This window comes from Furipterus horrens, unplaced genomic scaffold, assembly GCF_987537825.1.
Source record: "Furipterus horrens unplaced genomic scaffold, mFurHor1.1.pri manual_scaffold_6, whole genome shotgun sequence".
NCBI lineage: Eukaryota > Metazoa > Chordata > Mammalia > Chiroptera > Furipteridae > Furipterus > Furipterus horrens.
The window spans coordinates 146,286,920-146,308,730 of NW_028327176.1; the positions used below are offsets into that span (position 1 = coordinate 146,286,920).

Genomic DNA, 21,811 nt, shown 5'->3' on the forward strand with positions numbered 1-21,811 from the left:
ATCATTTTATTTTTAGCATTAAAGTACTTGAGGGGGATACTGGCTTCTATATTTCAAAAGATACAAATCAACTCTTTTGTATGTGTGTTACGTATGTTTGTTCCATAAGAACCTTTTTAAAAGAACATAGAATCACCACTAATATTTTTGAAAACTGAATACTTTTACCACTGTACTTAGGAAGAATATATTAAATTTTCTTTAAATGTTTTATTGTTTAATTGGCTTACAGTCTTAAGAGTTTGCATGTAAGAGAAAGGAAATAAAAGAAACAAATTCACATAAAGAATAGGTTGCTTTGAAAGAGGTCAGAAAACGTATGCACTGTTTGCAAGGCATTTCCGTCTCTGTGATTCATCAAAGTCTTCTAACTCTCCTGTTGATATGTTGGAGCAGATTGTGTAGTGTGAACAAACTATACCCAAGTCTAAATTGAGATTGTTTGGGAGATATCAGAACAAAATGGGGCATTCATCTAGAAGGTTGGTCTTAGAATCTGTCTCTCTTACTCTCAGGAAATAGTACAGAGTAAGCAGATTGCTTATAGAGGAAGCTACACTCTGGATTTTTCTTTTTCCTCATCTTTTTTGGCTTCTCTGATGGCATTTCGGCCCATCCGCCTCCCTCCCAACACCGGGCTGCGATCCAACACAGCCCTTGGTTGATTGACAAACAACTGAATCAGATAACAAGGGTTAAGACATATCAGAATTGAAAGCTATAGACTTGCTGAAAGTTATTAGTTTTATTTCTGCATTTTAGTTGGGTTGTATCAAGATTAAAAATGATAAACAATCTCTTAAGTCAGTTATCTTTCCCCAAAATTAGTTTCTGAAATTCTTTCCAATCTGGCTTTTCTTTAGCCCCTCTGGCCTCCCATTGGGAAACTGCATTGATATATATTTTTCCTCCAACATTTTTTTTCCAGAGATTTTTATGTACTCCTTTCCCTTCTTCCTGCCCCATATCTTGTAATTTTTTTCCACTCTTATGTTCTCTTCCTGATATTGTTTTACTTACTGTTCTTTTAATATATCTTTTCTCTTGAAAAGCTTACAAATCATTGTATCCTTATTCTTAATGCTGCCACCAAACCCGAAAGAATATGTATTTGTTTCCAAATTCTTATTAAGCTAATACTTTACGAATACTTAAAACACCTGTTACAATTTTTTTTAATCAAAGGATTTAAGTTATATTTTTTATCCACTACGTTTTTTAGATAGGCAAATCTGGCTCTCTCTATCTGTGGCCTCACCCCTCCGTCCAATTTTTTAAAATCACTTTTGGGATCCAGGGGAAATACACAGTTAATAAATTGCTTCATTTAGTCTGGTTGAGGTATTTAAAAATCAGTGTCTGTATTCTTGTGGTCTTTAGTTGACCTCAGTTCAAACAATTATTGCTGATGTAATTTACTTATCCAGTGTTCTGGACCCACAAAATGATAAGTTTTTCAAAGACCTTAGCAGGTCTAAATTCTGATTTTCAAATCAGAGTTTCCATTTTTATTATGGAATCCTGACAACTTTGGATATATTTTGATTAACCTATTAATTAATGTAGGTGTTTGGGCTTAGTTTATAAAACTTGCATAATTGCTTCATAATATAATTAAATATTCCTAAAGATGTAAATCTAAAATATTTATTTATTTTGAGATTTTAGTTGCTAGTATATCTATTGTTGGCATTGTCCTTTCATTTGAAAATTTGATCTTATTTTGATAGTCTTAAAAAATTGGCTCCAATTTTATTATTTCCCATCTTAAACATCTTACAAAGAAGTAATATATATAGAATGTACTATGTTAGCTCTTTAGAATTAAAGTATAAAGTAATTTTATGAAGAATTTAATAATGTTATAAGACTAATCTGAACATATTGTTTATTTTATCTTTATGTGTAATATGTGAGAAAATATCCTTTGTGCCACTGGTTCATTTTGTAAAATACTTAACATTAGTTGGGCTATCAAAATATATACAGAATATGATTTCTTTGTATATAGTCTTTTGCTTGTGAGTCTGTGACCTTATAGAGGAGTGGGCAAAAGTAGGTTTACAGCTGTAATATAAATAAATAATACAGTAAATAATAACACAAGAATAAACTCTGTTTTACATATGCAGATCTACTTTTGCCCACCCCTGTATTTTTTAAGCATGTTGCTCTGCACATGCACACATGCCATTTTTATCCTCACATCACAGTGTAATTCGTTCAAACTAACAAAGGCAACCCTATTTGGAGAGGTGTGGAGAGAGAGTGAGCAACGGAGACTGGTGCCATGGAGAGCTTATGTGGAGTATGCGCTCTGGTAGCCTTTGTGAACTGAAAGGTAACCGAACATTTTCATTTCGGTGTCAGTCCTTTGGGAAGGAAGGACTTTCATAATGGTGTGTGAGCTGCACTTAGGAAGAATGATTGACATTGAATGATTAAATAGAAGAGGAGAATAAATACCACTCCTCCCCTTTAAAGGCTAAGCATATATACAATGCAAATCTTTTCAGAGTGGAAGGCAGCCTGGCCTAATGATAGCACATATCTGAAAAGCTGCTGTGTGTGTGTGTGTGTGTGTGTGTGTGAATAAACTATGCAAGTCAAAATGCAAGGAAACCAAAATTATATAGTATCCTTGAAAATAACTTTTAAAACTCAGATGTCATGGTAAATGCTCCTATAGAATATTATGGAAGACTCCATTTGTGAAATTGGAACCCTAACATCAGGCCTTTGGTAAATGAGTGGGCAAAATGGTTCCCTAAATTGGATAGCACCGTGTATACCACAGTGACTGATGAAATTGATGTGTCTGCAGGAGAGCCTGTTCTATTACTGAGGCCGTTAGCCCATTTTCGCTTTCTTTGAAAATGAGCTCCTAAGTGAATGTTACCCTCAAGAAAGTGTATTTAATTCAAAAGGAGATATTTTATAGATGGGCAAATTTAAGAATTCACTTATCTATTCTAGAAGAGAAGTATATTGGAAAACATCATTATAAGTAATATGGTTATATTTTTGAAAGATGCCATTTTTTAAGTGTTATTTTGGAGACCTGAATTTCAAGCATTAATAATAAAATTTTTAAATTTTGCATTATCTTTTAAAACACATGGCTGAAACAATAGCAAATCTTCATTGTAGTATTAACTACATAGTTTCATTTATTATATTAAGGCATATAATTACACAATAAATAATTTAACTAGAAAAGGTCCTTTCCTATTTTTTCTCTTAATTTTTGAAAATGCGCATTTTTACCGTAGATAAATACTTGTTAATATTGCAAAATACAAATGCTTATCTTGTGAGCTCATTATTCTAGCATCTATTAGGTAATATTGATAACTGGAGAGGCAGGGCGTAGTTATCCTAGTTTTGCCAAGTAAAAATTTCATTCTTTATAACTTATCCCAGAAAATAAAACACTTAGTATCCTACATATACTGCTCAGTCAGTTAGTATTAGCTTACTAGTTTGTCTTTGAAATATATGGTAATGTAAGTTATTAAGCTTGCTATTCTCACACACACAAATTTAATTGTAATTATTTTGTTGTCATAATAGGCTTAAGCTGATTCTCACAGTTACCACTTATTTTGCTATTTTCTTAAAACCTTGTGACCTCTTGTTTGTATTTCATAATGAGAACTATGAAGTCATCAATGTATTTGAAAATAAATTTAAAATAGAAAGTCCTTAAGACATTTCATTTAAATACAAATCAAACAAATTCTATATTCAACGAGTAGATTAAAAACCTTTGTAATTACAAAAATTATTTTCTCCACTTTGTGCTGTTTTGTTTTTAATATAAATTTTTAGCAGAAAATATGACTGAAATTGAGCAGATGTATCTTCCAAATAATTTATTTGCTCAGCTTCTAGAAATGAAGTAAAATTTTCAAACATCTAATATAAAGCCATGTACCCAATATTCACTTAAATATTAATTAAGGATGGATTTATGTTTACTTCAATTTAGCATAATTACTCTAGGAGAAAACTAATTTTTTACAGAAGGGAAAGAAAATAAATTATTTACATCACTGAACTATTATCAACCTTTTAAAATCTAATCTTAGAAGCTTTCTTTTATAGCGTTCTTCCGGTTCAGATACTTAATTATGTTGTTCTAAAATTACTTGATATTTGCCGGATATCATTCACCATAGACATCTGATTTTCTTATATATCAAACTTCACCGCATTAATTTGTACAAAGGGAAAAATATTTCCAGTACACTGGTTTCCACAGCGATTATAATTAATGCCCAAAGAAATGTTAAACTGATAAAATTTTAATTTGCTCTGTAATTTTCCCAGTTGCTGAGTACACTGCCATATTCTGTCAACAGTTGTGTTTTTGAACTATCTTTTAAAGAAGCTAGTTTTTGTTGTTGTTGTTGTTGTTGTTGTTGTTGAGCATTGGCTGCCCTCTAGTGGGCTAAACTGTTCTTTTAAAATAATCTGTCAGTTCTTTAAAGGCGTCATTCCTATTATACGGAAGTGATTCAATAGCTTTCGTGAATTACAGTGACTGGTGTGTTGAGTGCAATTAGCTTCCTAACTTTGCAGGAGCATTTTGGTGACGATGGCCTTTGAAGCAGCTGGTTTGGTAAATGGCATTACCAAGAAGAAGGCACATTAAAATAAGCTGATCTCATGGACAGTATGTGTACTTCGGTATCTTTTTACATCCCTAAAATAACATCGCATAACACCTACTCCCTTCTTGTTGCAGATGCTACAACTGTGGTGGCCTTGATCATCATGCTAAGGAATGTAGTCTACCTCCTCAGCCAAAGAAGTGCCATTACTGTCAGAGCATCACGCACATGGTGGCAAACTGCCCACATAAAACTGTTGTGCAGCCGCCCGTCAGTTCTCAGGGAAGACAGGAAGCGGATTCGCAGCCATGCACGTCGGCTTTCCCACGGGAGGCGGTGGGAGGGCACGGCTGTGCGCCACCCCCATTTCCTCAGGAGGCTAGGGCCGAGGTCTCCGAATGGCCCGGCAGGTCACCTCAAGAAGCTTCCTCCACGAAGTCGTCTGCAGCACCCGAAGAACAAAGCAACAAGGGGCCTTCCGTTCAAAAAAGGAAAAAGACATAACCCTTCTTCTTTACGTATTGTTTTCTTTCCCCGGTTGGGAAGTCTACCTCATGCTAGTACAGGGGAACAGTATTTCACAGACAGCAACTGACCTGGGGTTTGTAACTACTGTTGAGGAACTGTGAATTTTTTTTTTAAACCGACAAATCACTCTAAGCAAATTACATTTGAGCAGGGTGTCATGTTTTCTGTGGTTCAGAGAATGAGATATTGTGTGTATCTGTATGTGCATGTGTGAGAGGGGGAGAGCCTGAGTCCTCTGTGTGTAGAAGGATTTATATAGGAATGTAGACATATATATAAGGAGAGTTTTCTTTATATATGTGTGTATAGATATAAGCACACACCCTCCCTCCCAGGATTTGACATCCCCAAGAACTGAAAACTTGTGTAAAGCGTTTTAGATGGTTTCAAAAATAACCCCTGGAGTTTTTTCTTGAAATACCACTCCCTTTACATTACATAAAAATAAAAACATGACTGTTACCTTCTGTGTGAACCAAAGGATACTTCAGATCTCAGAGCTGCCAATCACATGGTACTAAAGGTTTTTAAATAATTAGTTACCCCAAGTTTGGGATTGCCTTTTTCTTGTTACCTATAGAGTGCCCCCACCCCCTTTGAAGGCAGTGTCTTAACTCCATATGCCTCTGACTGCCATAAGCTTTTTTGAATCTGGGATACATAACTTTAGAAAAGACAATGAATGTGTAATCTCTGTGCCGATATTTCAGTGTTTTTAATTCACATATTTTTATTGTAAGTTAGATGTGTGTTAAGAGAAAAGAAGGGGAGAGGGCAATGGTAAAAATGTAGTGACTTGATTGTTTTCAGTGGTATTTTGATACCAGCTCATAATCTTTTACCTGGTGTGAGGTTTTCGAAGGGGCTGTGGCAACCGCAGCCTCTCTTGGCTAAGTCGGTCCTTTCAGCCTCCTCGTTTACTACTGAAGACCTTGGAGGATAACTCCAGTTGTTTGGTATATATTTTGGTGGCTATTTTTATTCCCCCTGGAGAGTTATGTAACTTGTTTCTGAAACAGACAAAACAGCAGAGAGATGAATAAAATGCCAGGGTTGAGGGTAAACATTAAGCGGATGCTCACAATTGCCCAATATATATGACCTTGAGTATATTAAAAAGTACAGTGTTTGGTGGCAGGCAACTATAGAGTGATGAGCCTGGGGCAGAAGTACCAAACCTCTCCTGCCAGAGAGCTAGAAGGATTTTCTACAATGAAAGTGATCTCACATAAGTTCCCTTCATGAGTCATGCTAAGGTAACCTATGTGGTAGATTCAGGATGAACATGCCGTGACAGGGGTAAAGAGGCTTCTCAGGTTGGTCCTCGGTTACATTACTAAATTGTTTAGGGAACAGTCATAGCATTGGTCCCTTTTAGGTTTCAGTCATGAAAATTCATTGCAGTGTCATCCTGGTTATAGATGTTATGGGTATATTTCTGAAACATCTCCAAGAAGGTACCAATTAATTATCATGCTTAACATTGACAATATAGTTTTGGTGTAAGCTCAGATAATCAAAAAAGAAAGAAAGAGAAGAAAATAGCACGGCTCAAATGAGACATGTCTACTGAACAGTCTCAGCTCCCTCCCTGACTTGTCCTGCCATGGGAGATGTGTGCAGCTACTGCTGTCAGAGCAGGCTGGGTGCAAGGACAGACGCCTGGGGCTGTGCCAGCAGTCCTTTACAGCCCCACTTGAATTCCATGACTGTTTGTGAAAATCTCCGTAGTCTATATACTGAAGTACCAGTGTGCTGTGATGCAGTGCTTACCTTTGACGATATTGAATGTGATAGAGCCGTAGAGAAGTCCTTCCTCACCTTATGTGAGGATTGTAAGCCTATTTAACTTATGTAGACAAATCAAAGTGGCATTGCTTAATTTTTAGCAGATATAATAAGGAGGTTAACAGTAAAAATGCAAAACATAATAAGTCACTTTGAAAATTCAAACCAAAGTTCCTTGACCTTATAGAAATAGGAAGTTATGGACTTGAGAATTGGACATTCCCTGTTTCCATGTTAAAAAAGTTCAGAGCCAAGATCATTTCTTCTTTTTAAAGACATTTTATAACTGTGGACCTATAGGTGCAATTTAAAATCATTTTAAGCATCTTACCAGACTGAACTAAGACCAATACTAGACCTATCTAATGATTAAAAAGTTGGGGTTTATTTTTTATATAAGAATATTATCATTATTACATAACGTACTCAGGACAAAGAACTTTGCTCAGGGAACAAACCATATGATAACAATATTGTTTCTTTACAGAATAGTCTACAGTCCTGCTTACTCAAAACAAACCAAATAACTTTGACCTTTATATAAGTATTATATACTGGTGTTAGTAAACTACCTCTGTTTGACATAGATAAAAATTTCTGAATTTCAGATATCAGTTCTCCTATTTTTGTTTCATGTGAAAAGTACTCTAAAGCAGAATTCCTGAACTCCGTGTATATGTGAATATCACTGATGTGAGCACAGCGTCCATTTACATGGGTGAAATATAACTCTGTTTACAACAAAAGGCTACCTCGTAGTTGATGCATAGCACACCTTTATGCTGCTCCAGCCTTACAGTGGCTGATAATTTTCTGGTACAGAACCTTTTATAGTATAGATAACAATTCACAGCTGCATGTTTTTGACAAACACTTGTGAATAATGAAGCATCTCATTTAGTTAGCGAAGTCTCCAAGTATTTCCTTAAACTTATCATGTGACTTAGCTGAAAGAATTATGGGCACTCTTACACTTAAGCAAAGCAGAACACAGAAGCTATCTTGGAATAGCTGCTTTGCCCAGAGTTAAGGCAGGAAGGGGTAGGGTAGTAGGAGGAGAGGTGAGTGTATGAGTGTATTCGTGCTGGGCAAACAGTAAAAAAGATGCCAATCTCCCTCATTTGCTTCTGTGCTGCCCCGAAGCCAAGCATATTGCAACGTTCTTGCCCTAGGCACACAACTTACTAGCACTGGCTTGCCAAGGAGTGGAGTAGAGTGGATGTACAATGCCATTTCTAGATACTAAGGGGAAGGGTCTGTATGAAGCATCAGTTTACAGGAGTTACTCATGGGCTGGGCAAGAGGTCTGTGAATTAGTTGCCCCTTGACCTCACCCCCATGTCAACACATGTAATTCCTAAGAATGATACTCTACAGGTCTCAGCCCTGTGAGCTATTGATTTGTTACATGGCATATTATAGTGGAAACATTTTTATACTTGCATTTCTAGTCTTTACTAGAAGACTTTGGATGTATTTTTACAATTGAAAGATATAGAAAGATTTTTACCTGCTTATACCTTGGAAGTTTGGCGTGCAATGTAGGGGAAAAGATCAGGAAACATCATGTTATCAGCATCGATCCACCTACAAAAATAGGATGTTTTATTGCCGATTTTTTTCATACTCTTGTACCAATGTGGCCCCAAGTTACTGCTAATTGTATTTAGTTTGTGAATAAAAGCCCATAAATGTTAATAGACTTTGTAACATTCACTGTAAGATGAATTATACAGGACATGGGAAATCTCATTAAGTCTTAAAGTTAATTTAAGTTAATTTATCTGTTTTCTCTAAGAAATGTTTATCATAAAATATATATGTGTACCCCTTTGGTTATAAAATTTGGGAAAGTATGTACAAGTGCAGCTGCACTGACTTTAATTTTCTAGATGTCTTAATGAGATTGATTTGTTTTAGGGAAGAACAACTTGTTACAGCATCAAAGTCTGTCTTACGTAATAGCTTCATCAGCCCCCTAAGTTTTGGTGGTTGTGTGATCTGTGTCATAGTTCAGTTAGAGTGAGAGGTTGGCCCGTGAATCGTCTTTAAATTTTATATATGGAACGAAGCTGCAGAGTTATGGCAGAGTACTGTAATGTGAGAAACTCTTACAATATTTAATACATCTGTGGCTTAACACTTGTGAGAGTTACCAGCTTGAAAATGATGGTGTTGACTACCTCTTGAATTACTTACATCCGTCAACCACTGGCACCAACCACCAAGCTGGCTTTAATTAGTATGTGGGTTTCTTTTGTTGTTGTTTTGTTTCTTTTTGGTATTAACAACCCTAACCATACTAGAGACCAAAGTGAACACTGATTTCTATATGTCTTTAATACAGTGTTTTATCTAGTGTTTTTAAATTATCCTGTGTAGTATTTAGATCGCCTCATTGTCCAATTTGACTTATGTTGTTTACAAGTGAAAATAAAACACTTGAACTATATGTTTTTACAGGACAAAAAAGATGTTTGGAATGGCGTTTCACCAGTCATTCTGATGGGCTGAAGTACTGTTTGCCTTTCCGCAGACCATGGGTTTTATATTCTCATTTTATGCCTAATGTCTTATTCTGTCAACTATGGATATTTTGAGGTCTTAAAAAAAATCACTTGATTAAAAATAAAACATATAACGTTGGCATTTATGATGAGTTTGTAGATTTTTCATGATTTGTTTAATTGCACGACTAAATAGATAAAAGGCTATTTAGGCTGTATTCATCGATTTGAGCATAAATTAAGTAGTTTTAACATATCTTCAGAGAGAGGTCAATATAAATACGGGCCTTACTTATGACAATAGAGGTGGTGAATGAAGAAGGAAAGGTAGGTTCTGTCATTAGGAATTGTCGAGGTTTAGCCAGCGTGGATTATGGAAGCTTCTCAATCAAGATACGCACTTCACGTGTTCAAGAAAGGTCATCTAAAACCAGTACTTTCAGGCCCTTTGGGGGAACCATTTTATGATTATTCTACAGTTTTTTCTTATAAATTTAAAAGTATTTGAAAAGAACAATCAAAACCAGGTTACACCAGTACCAAATATTTAAAATGTGAATGTAGATTTGTCAGACTATGTATGCAGTGTTGATATACTACAGAAACAATTTCATAAAACTTGAGTTCTATAAATTGTCCAGTCCCACAATTAAACTCATTTTCTTTTTTTAAAAAATAATTTATTTATTTATTTATTTTTAGAGAGAGGGGGAAAGGAGAAAGAGAGGGAGAGAAACATCACTGCGTGGTTGCCTCTCACTCATGCCCCAAATTGGCGACCTGACGTGCAACCTAGTCATGTGTCCTGACTGTGAACCGAATCAGCGACACTTGGCTCGCAGGCCAACGCTAAACTCATTTTCATTTCAACTCTATATAATACCTGGATGTTTCACTGTGTGGGTGTTTGAGGGTGTCTACTATGTAGAGTCCTATTTTTTTCAAAGAAAAAAATATAGTTTACTGTCTTAACCATTTTAAGTTACACTTCATAGTGTTACGTATATTTACATTGTGCAACATTGAACGATTTGTTTTTAGGATGTGAGGGCCTACCGTGAATGCTCATAAAGGCATGATTACACAATACTTCAACCATGTTATTTTTTTATAATTATTATTTTAAAAAGTAGCTTTGGTTATGAAAGTAGCATTGTACTTTACTGTAGCAAATAGGGAGAACCTTAAAAAAATAAAATTCATACATAATCCCATTCTCTAGAAATATTTTTTTTTTATTAGTTTCAATTGGGGGAAACCTTTTTAAAAACACATAAACCCATCACCTAGAAATAACCATTAATATTTCAGTTAAATTTTTTTGCTCTTTTATTTTCAGTAAATTAGACACATTTTTATAATAAAATTAGTTTATATATGTTTTGGAATTTATACTTTCACGTCACATTTTTTTCACCACTAAAAATTGTTCAAAACATTTTTGATAAATGCACGAGTGGTTTGAGGAAATGAGATTCAAAAATTGGGCTTGCTTTGGATGCGTGAAGGAAGCGAATTGGAACAGAAGGAACAGCACAAGCCAAAGGTCAGAGCTCAGAATCAGCAGTGCACAATTCAATTGGCAAAGGGACGAATTTCGGGAGACAAAGTATAAAAAATATTTTGAATGCATTGGAGGGCAAGCAATGCTGCCAGGAACTTGAGGGGCTACCAGCTTGGAGAGAAGGGAAAAGCACAATTGACCACATTTGCTCCCAGCTTTTTCCCTAAGGACCCTTGCCAGTTCAGTGAGGTGCCACAGAGTGAGAGAACCCAAAGAGAAAGTGGAAGCTTGACGAGTGAGCCCAGGAAACAAATTCAGGGCTGCCAGAGAAACAGAAAATTGAAGGGAAAATCCACAGGAGAGCACACAACCCCCGCCCCCGCCCCCCCCACCCCAACCTTCATATAGACTTCTTTCTAAGTCATTGAATCTTAAGACTCAGTAGAACGCAGCTGTGAGCAGGGTCAGACTAGGGTGAGGCAAGAGAGGTTCCTAGGGCATAAAAACTGTGAGGGTGTGCTCTTTTGCATATTGGCCCCTTGCTCCAGGCGCCTTCCCGGTCTCGCGCTACTCTGCCCCCTGGCTGGGAGGCTAAAGGAATTAACTATGTCCTCAGCCATCTGTGCTGGGCAGATAGAGATGGGATTTTGAAAGAGAGTTAGATGGACCTTAGTAAACACCTGGGCTTTTTGTCTGGATCCCAGAAAAGCTTAATTTAGGAATAAGAGTCTGCCCTAAGAGTACAGGCCATGTACCAGGGAGGGGGCAAAATTAAAATAGACTGGCCCTGGATGGGACAAGGTAACCAGCAGGTACAATACTACCTACCGAAATATAACACTTAGGAGGAAGACGACGTTACCCAAATCCTCTACAAATATTCATCCACAATGTCCAGCATCCAATTGAATAACATGAAGCATGTTAAACAGAACCAATTCACTGGAAACCAAGGCAAACAACAGACATATACACAGGTGACTCAGATATTGCAATTATTATACAAGGGTGTTAAAAATAACTGGAAAATAGAGAAGATATAGAAATCAGAAACTTTAGGACCAAAAATTATAATAACGAAGTAAGAATTCAACAGATGAACTTAACAGCAGGTTAACTGCCGAGAGAAGAGGGGCGGAGCAGAAAAGCAACAAAACAAAAGGTTAATAAACAGGAAGACAGGTCAATAAAAAGTATCCAGAATTATGGACAGGAAAATTTTAATGGAGCAATATGGGTGGAACCAAATTGCAGAGGCTTAAGAAATAGCAACGTGGCCTGTATTTCTTGTTTGAAATGGGAGTGAACAGAGGGGTGCATGCAATGGATGCAGCAATTAGGAAAAATAAAAGAGTACAGAAATTTTCAAAATGAAAAAACGAAATGCTATTTTGTGTACTATTTTGTTGTATTTCATTATGGGGACAATACATAAAATAACAAAAATAATGTACTACAATGTAGAAAAGCTACAGTTGTTAAAGTTACTACAATTATTGTACAGTTGCTTCCTTAACCAAGTCATTGCGATGTTTTTCTAGTCTTATTTCCCACTTTGTTTGCTGACATGGTAGTAGCCCTGTTGGACTTCCTCTCTTTGCTGCTCCTGCAGGTGGCTCCCTCTCCCAGGACCTTGCTGTGGACTTGAATCCCAGTGACTGACAATAAAACGCAGACAGGGGTAACAATATAATCGATAAAATATACTTAAAAAAACAAAACAAACAAAAACAACGCAGACAGGCAATCAGACAAGAGAGATTGATGCTAATACCAGGAAAAAGCAGTCCTTTGCATCTATACTTCAATAGTGTCTTTTTATGACCTTATCATTTACTTTTTAAGGATACAAAGCATGCATTTGAAAACAGAGGGAATAGAACCGGTGGAGAGAGACAGAGAAGGTTCTGGACAATGGCTTAAGTCTGAAACTACCTGCTTTCATGAAAGAACATGGGGGAAAGGACTTCTCGCCACTTTTTGTGGTTGCTTTCTAAATGGCATTTATTGGGGGGAGGACACTTAATTGGGGTATTTTAATGGAATTCCTTAGACCATCACTGAATAGGATGATCAGAATTTTTAATAAGTGTTCAGAAATACACAAGCATGTTTTACTGGTGAAACCACATGCTGATTTACAGAAACTTCACCACATTTTCCCCCCAGTGGAAAAGAAGTTCTAGTGTTTAAATGATAGGAGAATTTGACAACTGAAATATAGATAGTCCAATATATTTTTGCAACAATTAAGGTTTATTTTCTTTGTCCTAATAAAGAACAAATGTGAGTCCCATTCAGGATAATAGAAAGCCCCAGAATCCTGTACACAGACACTGTGTTGGCACTATTGCTCTGTTTGTGCCTCTTGTGTGAGTTTTTTTGTAAGAGCCTTATATGAAGCCTGTTCTTGCTAGGCTACTACATCAAAACATTGCTTACGGGACAATTTATCGTTCTGTGATAGATCCTGCTCCTGTTTTCTTGTTATTTTCATGAAATTGGTTTTTTCTCTCACAAACTCTTTGTATGAGGTTCTCTTGTCTGCTTTGCTCTCTAGAAACATTTGAAACTATAAAGAAATACTTTTACTGTTACTCAAATATAATCTGTCATCCTCATTTTAGAAATCAGCATGTTACCCTTTCTAACTCGCCCTTTCTCTCTCTCTCTCTCTCTCTCTCTCTCTCTCTCTCTCTCTCTCTCACACACACACACACACACACACACTTCTCTGAACTAGTTTTAGTTTCCCTGAAAATGGTAAATGTTTCTGAGGCTGTTTATTAGGCTGTTGCTCAACATAATTTCCATTTAAAAAAAGTTTCTTGCCTTTAATATATATGTATGTTAATTTGTTACTAAAGTTAAAAATTTCTTGAAGATGTGAGCTGTTCTATTAAGGTCAAAGCCTAGATTTCTGTTAAATTTCTGAGCTTCTCAGCATCTATAGCTATCTGCCTGCTTTAGCTTATAAAAATTCTTTAAAGTACCAACACTAACCTTAGGGTAATTATTACAGCCCAGATGACATGGTTTGTTCTCCATTTTGGTCAAGAAAACTGGACTCATACCTAAGTATTATAGTAGCAGCAATGCTGTAAAGTCAGAGTGTAAGGAAATCAACCCATATATACATTTGGTATGTGGTCCTTTCTTACTGCTTTTCCACATTTCTCTTTAGAAGTGTGACCTCACTACTGGCATTTCAGATATTTCAGGTTTTATTGATCATTTCTTTCATTTACACTGTCAGATCCCGTAGTTAAGCCATTATAGTTATTTCCACATTGGCCCTTCAAATTCTCTTATTTCTTCATAAAAAGTAATTCTGTACAAATATTTTCATTAATTAGTCCAGATATTACGTTAGCTAGTTCTGTGTTAAACTTGCCTCTGTCACTCACCCCAAAACAATCTACTTAAAATAATAATAATAAAATCTTATTATGCCCATAATGAACTTTGGAAAATGCAAAGGAGGGGCTGAAGTGTTCTGGAGGTATGCTAGAGCTCACTGCTCCCTTAGGCTGCTATTTTCCTTTTGTTTGTTAATACTGCACAGCATTAATGGGGAGACCTATCAGATTGCCAGGGAGAACTTAAGAAAAAACAAAATGTTTGGAAGGACCCTTGGAATATCATTTGGTTCAATATTCTATCTTCATATAGGATCACGCTGGATCATCCCAGATACTTATTCCCCAAAACTTGCTGGCAAAGATTCAACAAGTTCCATTAGAATCTCTTACAATATCTAAGTGTCTCAATACAAGCCCCAACACCACCCAAAAACAAAAAACAAATCAGCAATAAAAAGAACTGTGAGCCAATATCACATTATTTAAAAAATCCCATTTGGAAGTGCCATATTCACCCGCAGTGCTTCTTTTTAACTAAAAAGAATGTCGTAATGGAACACCGTCCCAATTAAAATTTTCTCTAGGGTATCCATAAAAGATAAGCTAAATAACAAAACAATATGAACAGCATGCCCTAATGTAGTACACTTCACAATGGGTCTTTGGACGTGTAGAAATTCCTTTTGGTTAAGATGAAAGTCTGACTTTCAAGAAACTCTAGAACTGGAGTTTAATAATTCTGTGATAAAAGGCCAAGTATGAGGCATTTCAGTTGCCGCACAATACCACCAGAGGGCGCTCTTCACTTGCTCTCCGAAACGTACTTTACATCGCCTCAGTTACCATTTGAATTTCTGACTATTGAATATGTTCGATAGCTTAACTAGGAAAACTATGTAATTCTAAGAAATGACTCCATGGGCTCTTATGCAGAACAGAGAGGCTGTGAATGAGCAGTTCGTGGTGCTGAGATACTGATATTTGTAACCTGGCTAGGACCAAGTATTTTATGAGTATTTTTCTAGGTCTTCTTGTAATAAGAAACTTCAAAACTGTAAACAACCATATTGCATTAAATTCTCATATGTTGCATTACTGTCCCATAAATTTATCATTTGAGTTTTCAAGCTATAAGAAATACAAGACTTCTAAAATTTTCATTTGAGGTTTTATTATGTAAAACTTTGAGGTTGTTCTTCTCACTTAGGCATATTACCATCCATGCTCCCATTATCTGAGAAGAAACTGTATCTTGTTAAAATCTCACATTATCATGCCCAGATGTTCAGGGTTTGAGCTTTCAATTGTGTACCTGCAAGTAAGAACAAATTAGTTACAAGTTCCAAGAGAAATTCCAGGTATAATTTAGTGAAGAGCTGTTTCTTTTATCTTAAGCCTCCATTTAGGGTTGCTACAACTTTCACCTTTATAGGGCTTTATAGTTTTACATGGGCTTCGAAATGTGGTTCTCACAAAACTCTTTCAAGGTAAAGATGGCAGATATTATAGTAATGTTCCTATACACAGGAATATACAACTGGGCTCAGGAAGATGCCATTAACTGCACAGGTCACATAACCAGTCATGGTGCTAAGAAGGACACCTCAGAATTCTGATTCTAATTATTCTCTTCTCCCAAACACCGGAACCAGGCTGCTAGCTTCTTTCTGACTCTGTTATATAAGAGGTACCAGGGAGCCAAAGAAAGTGACTAAGGGGAGTAATCAAAATCACACACCAACAGTGGTCAAAAGGTACAAACTTCCAGTTATAAATAAGTTCTGGGATCTAACATACACCATAGTGACTATAGTTAAAAGTACTGTATTGCATATGAGTATTTGAAGGCTACAAAGAGAGGAGATCTTAAAAGTTCTCATCCCAAGAAAATAATTTTGTAAACGTGTGGTGATGGCTGTTGACTAGACTTGTGGTTATTTCTCAATACTGTATATACATATATCAGATCATTCTGCTGTATAGTTGAAAGTAATATAATGCTATAGGTCAATTATGTAGCAATAAAAATAGATGTTTCAAAAATAAATGATGCATGCAAAAAAAGACTAACAAGACTACCCACATTTGCTTTAGTCTGAATGCTTTGATTTACGCCCCAGCTGTTAGCTTTTCAACCCCAGACTAACACTCCTCCTGCTGCTCTCTGTTTCCTGTAGCACAAGCAAGACCAGGAAAGCATTCACCTGCGAAGTCTGCACCAGGGCGAAGCTATACCCAAATCACCTGGGGTGCCTGCCCAAGTGAAAGTTTCTGACCTTCCTCCAGACCAGACAACCTCAAATTCAACACACCTGAATCACCTGGGGAGCTTTTAAGACTCCAGATGCCCAATTCAATGACTGACGCTAATGTGCAGCCAGGGTTGAGAATCACTGTTACAGGTATGTTAAGTTCCTGGAGCTAAACTTTAACTAGTTCCCTAAGTGACTCTTATGAACAGTTTGAGAACTACTGGCCTACAGTATGCGCCCCCCCACCCCCCCAAAAAAACAATTTCCTTTTAATTGAAAGGCTCTGAATGAGAATACTCAGGTTCCAGTTTTCCTTGGGTGTCATTTCCCAGCCATAGCCTTCTCACCTGCTAACAAAGGAGTGTGGCCCTCTTGATGGCAGTGATAATGTTATGTGGGAACTTAGAAATCCAGCTTCCAAGCTTTACCCCAGCTGTACTGAATCAAGCTCTGGGGCTGAGGCCCAGCTCGCTGAATTTTAAGGAGCCCTCTGATGATTCTTCCAATTGCCACTCAAGTCATGAACTTCTGAACTAGTTAAAATTGACATACTCTTATCTGCTATCAAATATGCCCCTCCAAAATCTCAATCAATGCCATTTGGAAGGACTAGAAGGGGTTTTTCAGCAAGCTGACTGCTTTGAGAAGTTTTAAGTAACCGTAACCCTTTATCGAACATTGGATATCGAAAAGGACCTAATATAGTTCTGGTATTGATAATAATGGTAATATGACTTCAAATCAACACACCATTTGTGAAGGACAGCACAAGAATGGGACTGTCCTGGAGAGGAAAGAAAGCTAGAGGTGCCCACAGCCTCCTTTCCAGCCTAGTGCTTTCTGCGGCCATTTACTGAAGTCAGAATTGGCTCCTTCTCTGCTCCCGTCCAACTTGTGCAGAGACTGTGGCCAGTGAGCGCTGGGATCTCATACCTTCAGCCATGCCTGCTGTATGCAGAAGGGGCCTTGGTCACAGTTCCCTGCCCTGTCCATACCTGAGGTCCTGCCATTGACCCTCTGGCTCTTTACAAAGACTGTGGTTGCCAAGATGCCAGAGCCTTAAGAATTTGACTTGGAAACCTAAGGGAAAGGAGAAGGGGATGAGAACTAATATTTACTGAGTGCCAACTATGTGTTGGGAAACGTTCTCATGTGCACGTGGGATCACAATGGTTTTCAAAGGTTTAACAACTTGATGAAGATCACCTGGTCAGAGACAGTGTCCAGAATAGCATCTATCTAACCTCAAAGCCAAGTCCAAGGAGAAACATTCTGCTTCTTTTTCAGGTCGGTGATTTAGAGCTGCTTTGAGCTTGGAGGGCAGTTGAGGTGGACCACATAGACAAGAAACCTGTTGGGAGCAACATGTAACTAGGTTCCCACATTTTCACATGAACAGATAGACTGTTTTAAAGGGCAATATCAGATTTTAATTTTTTTCTAAAAAGATGCCTCTCTATATAAATACATTACAAAAAATACTGTCATTATTCTTACTCATAATACATACCAATACTAATAATAAGAATTCAAAGAGATCAGATGAGAACAGCAAAAATAATAGAAAGCATCTTAAAAAATGTTGGCTAGGTCTCCAAGATAACAGAAGATATTTTAACGGAAATGAATTCAGAACAGATGAGTATCTGATAGTTCTGTTTTGCGGGTAGTATAGTTGGCCCCATGGAGGGTTGGGCCTGAGGTTTGCTCCCTGTCTGAACCCCTGCAAAGAGACTATGTGGTTTCATCTCAGCCAGGCTCTGCACAAATGGCATAATTATCTGTAACCACCAACAGACATGAGCAACTCTGTTTTCATCATTTGCAAAAAAATACCATTTTCTCCTTGAGGCTGCTTTCCTCTAAAGCTGGTTTCCAATATAAGAACCGTGTTATAGTTGTAGGACATCCACTTACTCAGGTGTGAGGTAGCTTAGCTTAGGTCAGACTATGTCAGCCGCGTCTGTGCAGAAATCTCGAGCCGTGGCACTTCCTTCTCCAGGGAGCAGCCCCACTATGGTAAGTACCACAGTGCAACAAGCAGCTGTGACAAGCAAAGAGGGGTAAGAAAACCAGCAAGCCTTAGCTGGAAACTGGAAAGAGGTGAATTCTCTAGGACAGAATGAAGAAGGTGGCTGACAGATCTTGAAGGTCAGTGGGGATGCCTTTGTCCCTAGTAAACAGTGTCTTATGTCCTTGATCCAGGGATATGGCAACCAGAGAAGACTGGTACAGATGGTATGAGAGCTGTGAAAAACGGCCCCAAAATGGAAGGAGAAAAAGGTGTAAGAGTAGATTAAGAGCATGATTAGAGAGAAATAGGTTTCTCAGAGTTGTAAGATGTAATTAGGAAAGTGCCCAGATCAAGTGTGTGGTTGGGTCCTGGTCACTTACTTGGAGCCATGTGACCTTGGACCAGTCACTCATCCTCTCTGCACTTCCCTCCCACCTAAAACGGAGGATGCTAATGCCTGTCCTGCTACCTTCACGGCACTATGGAGTGTTCAGACATTGAGTGGCCAAGGGATAGGGCTTTGTCAAATTTGATAATGATCTGAAGAGACGTTAAACTGAGGTGAAAAGGCTTATTGAGTAAAATAATTAATTTCTTTTATGGTAGTAGAAGATGCTCCTTCCATTTGGGTCTAGTCTTAGGGCTGATTGGAGCAAGTACCTGCTACTAAGAGCCAAGGGATGGGCTCTCAATTTCCCATTCCAATATCCTGGACAGATGATCGAAGAAATGTGGGTTTCTTCAAGAATAGAAAGATTGGTTTCTCCTGCCCACCACAGGAGAGACCCAGGGAAGATTTTCCTTTCACTTCATGTGACTTCTTGTGCTGTTGAACCTTATGAAACTAGAAGAGAATGCTCAACACAGGTGGAGCACAAAGTTGAAATCTATATATCCCCACTGTGAGACTCTGAAGGTTTCTCAGTTGCTGTTTCCAGCCAACACTGTCTACACTGCCTCATGGCACTCTCTTTTCATAGCCAAAGGCAGCCAAGATGGCAGGCCTTCGGAATTACGTGGAACGGACCCAAGAGCACCCCCTCCGCAGGTCTGCTGAGATGACCTAAACCAGAGCAGTTCTCATTACCCCTGGGGAAAACTGAACCAACCCTAGCCTTTAGGCATGGAGTTTGAGCAAACAACCATGGCAGGTCCTCAAAAACATAGTTTTCTTCGCCGTTGTTTTGTTATAACATTGATGAGATGCCATAGGAACTTAATTGTTGTTTATATCAATCAGCCTATGGTAAAACTGGTTTCATTATATGTTGTTTCTTTTAAAGTCACAGAACCTATAGATAACATCGAGGACATATTGTATATGTAAGAAGAATGAAAAAATACACATATTTTCTAAGTAAGAAATTTATTTGATTAAGTGACAATATATGAAGATATTTTAAACTATAATGCTCTATTCAGACAAAATGTAAATTAATCATAAAGTAAATGTTATCGATGTAAATGGCACCTGAAACAGAGTCTCCTGTAAATAATGTGACTATATAAAGCATTCATAAAATCCTCATGTACTTTAAAACTGGATTGCAATTATAACAGAAGAACCTGTAAATAGTACATAGAAGCAGGTTTCTTAAGTGACACTTATAATTTGTCACGCTATGCAAGGCGTTTGGGAGTTCTGTGACAATAAAGCATGGCTATCTTCAGTGAGAAAATGTGTTGTGATTATGCTGCAACCTCAATCTCCCTACACAGTATCCTATCCTTTCAAATCCTTGGGAAATTGAATTGAGTACGTGGGAACTTCTAGTCATCTAGTTGAAGATAATTAGAAAAACAGGTTGGGAAACTAGGGTGAGAAAGGGGGAAGGGAGGGAAAACCAAGGCATAGCAAGGTCAGAGGTTTCTAGATAGCAGCTTTGAAATGATCAAGGAAATGATGGGGAAAAAATAACAGCAGCTCCTTGAAGCTGCACGCTGGGGTCTGCAGGGAGAAAGGCACCAGGACTCTGAAGGATGGAACTGATATGCATGCCCAAGTTCATGATTGGGGCCACCGCACATTAGCATAAAATTTTTCACTGGAGGGTGGAGTCATTACCTGGGTGCACCAGGAATAGGGCAGAGTGGGTAGGTTATACCAACTTTCCCCAAAGATTTTTCCAGCATTCAAGTGACTGTTATGTGGCCAAGATAGGGCCTGGGACACAAGACTCAGCAGCTGCAAATTATAAAACCAGAAAAAGCTTCTGATTCCGAAGTGTGGATGAAGAAGGTAATGCCTCGTGGAGTGCACACTGCTGGCAGCAAAGTGCAAACATGTCCAGTGGTTAAAGTAGAATTGAACCATAGGGAGGTATGGGAAAGAGCCCAGAAAGCCAAGGATGGCAACTGCAGAATAATTCTATAGCACCCATGATTACTAATTTAAGACATATAAACATTGTTGAGAACCTATCTAGTGCCTGTGCTTTTATTTTATAAATATAATTATTTATGAGGCTTTCAAAATATTATAAATGATACACACATTCTGGTATACAGTATTCCCTCACTTATCGTGGGTATTACGTTCTAGACCCCTCCGTGATAGGTGAAAATCCGCGAAGTAGGAACCTTACATTTATTTTGGTATTTATATATATTTTAAGGCTTTATAAACCCTTCCCACCACACACTTATAAACCATTTCCAGTTCCTTATTAACCTTTCCCACTCCCTTATTAACCATTTCCACACTTTTATAAACACTACTTATGTTCTTAAACATATCCTACACTCTTAAACCTACATAACTTTAACAACATATGTATATAGTACCGCAAAATCCCATGATATAGTGAAAAATTCACGATAATTAAATATAATATTTTTTACAATCCCGTGATACAGTGAGGTTGCGATAAGTGAGCCGCGATACAGAGAGGGACTACAGTAGTCCCTCTCTGTATACATATGTTGTTAAAGTTACATAGGTTTAAGAGTGTAGAATAAATGTAAGGTTCCTACTTCACGGGGGTGTCTAGAATGTAATACCATGACAAGGGAGGGAGTACTGTACTGTAAATGTTATACTCTGGAATCATACAACAGACTTGATGTTACATTTGAACTTAGACTTCGGGTGATATATAGAGTAATTTTTGCAGACTGTTCTCCGAACCTTGCTCATGCAGCAAAATGAATGCTGAAAAACACAGACAGCATCTTATTGGTGGCTTTGGCAGCAAACATGTTTTTTGTCTATGTATTTATGCCTTATACAAAGATACACTT

The 21,811-nt window shown here is 37.5% G+C and overlaps 1 protein-coding gene across 1 annotated transcript in view; it reads left to right on the forward strand.

Annotated features, from left to right (window-relative positions):
• LIN28B (lin-28 RNA binding posttranscriptional regulator B) overlaps positions 1-5,120 on the forward strand; it is a 97,395-nt gene extending 92,275 nt beyond the window's left edge. Inside the window, exon 4 of the mRNA XM_090280569.1 lies at positions 4,751-5,120. Within this exon, the coding sequence (XP_090136695.1) occupies positions 4,751-5,120 (370 nt within the window). The remainder of the gene's footprint in view (positions 1-4,750) is intronic.
• The last annotated feature ends 16,691 nt before the right edge of the window (positions 5,121-21,811 follow it).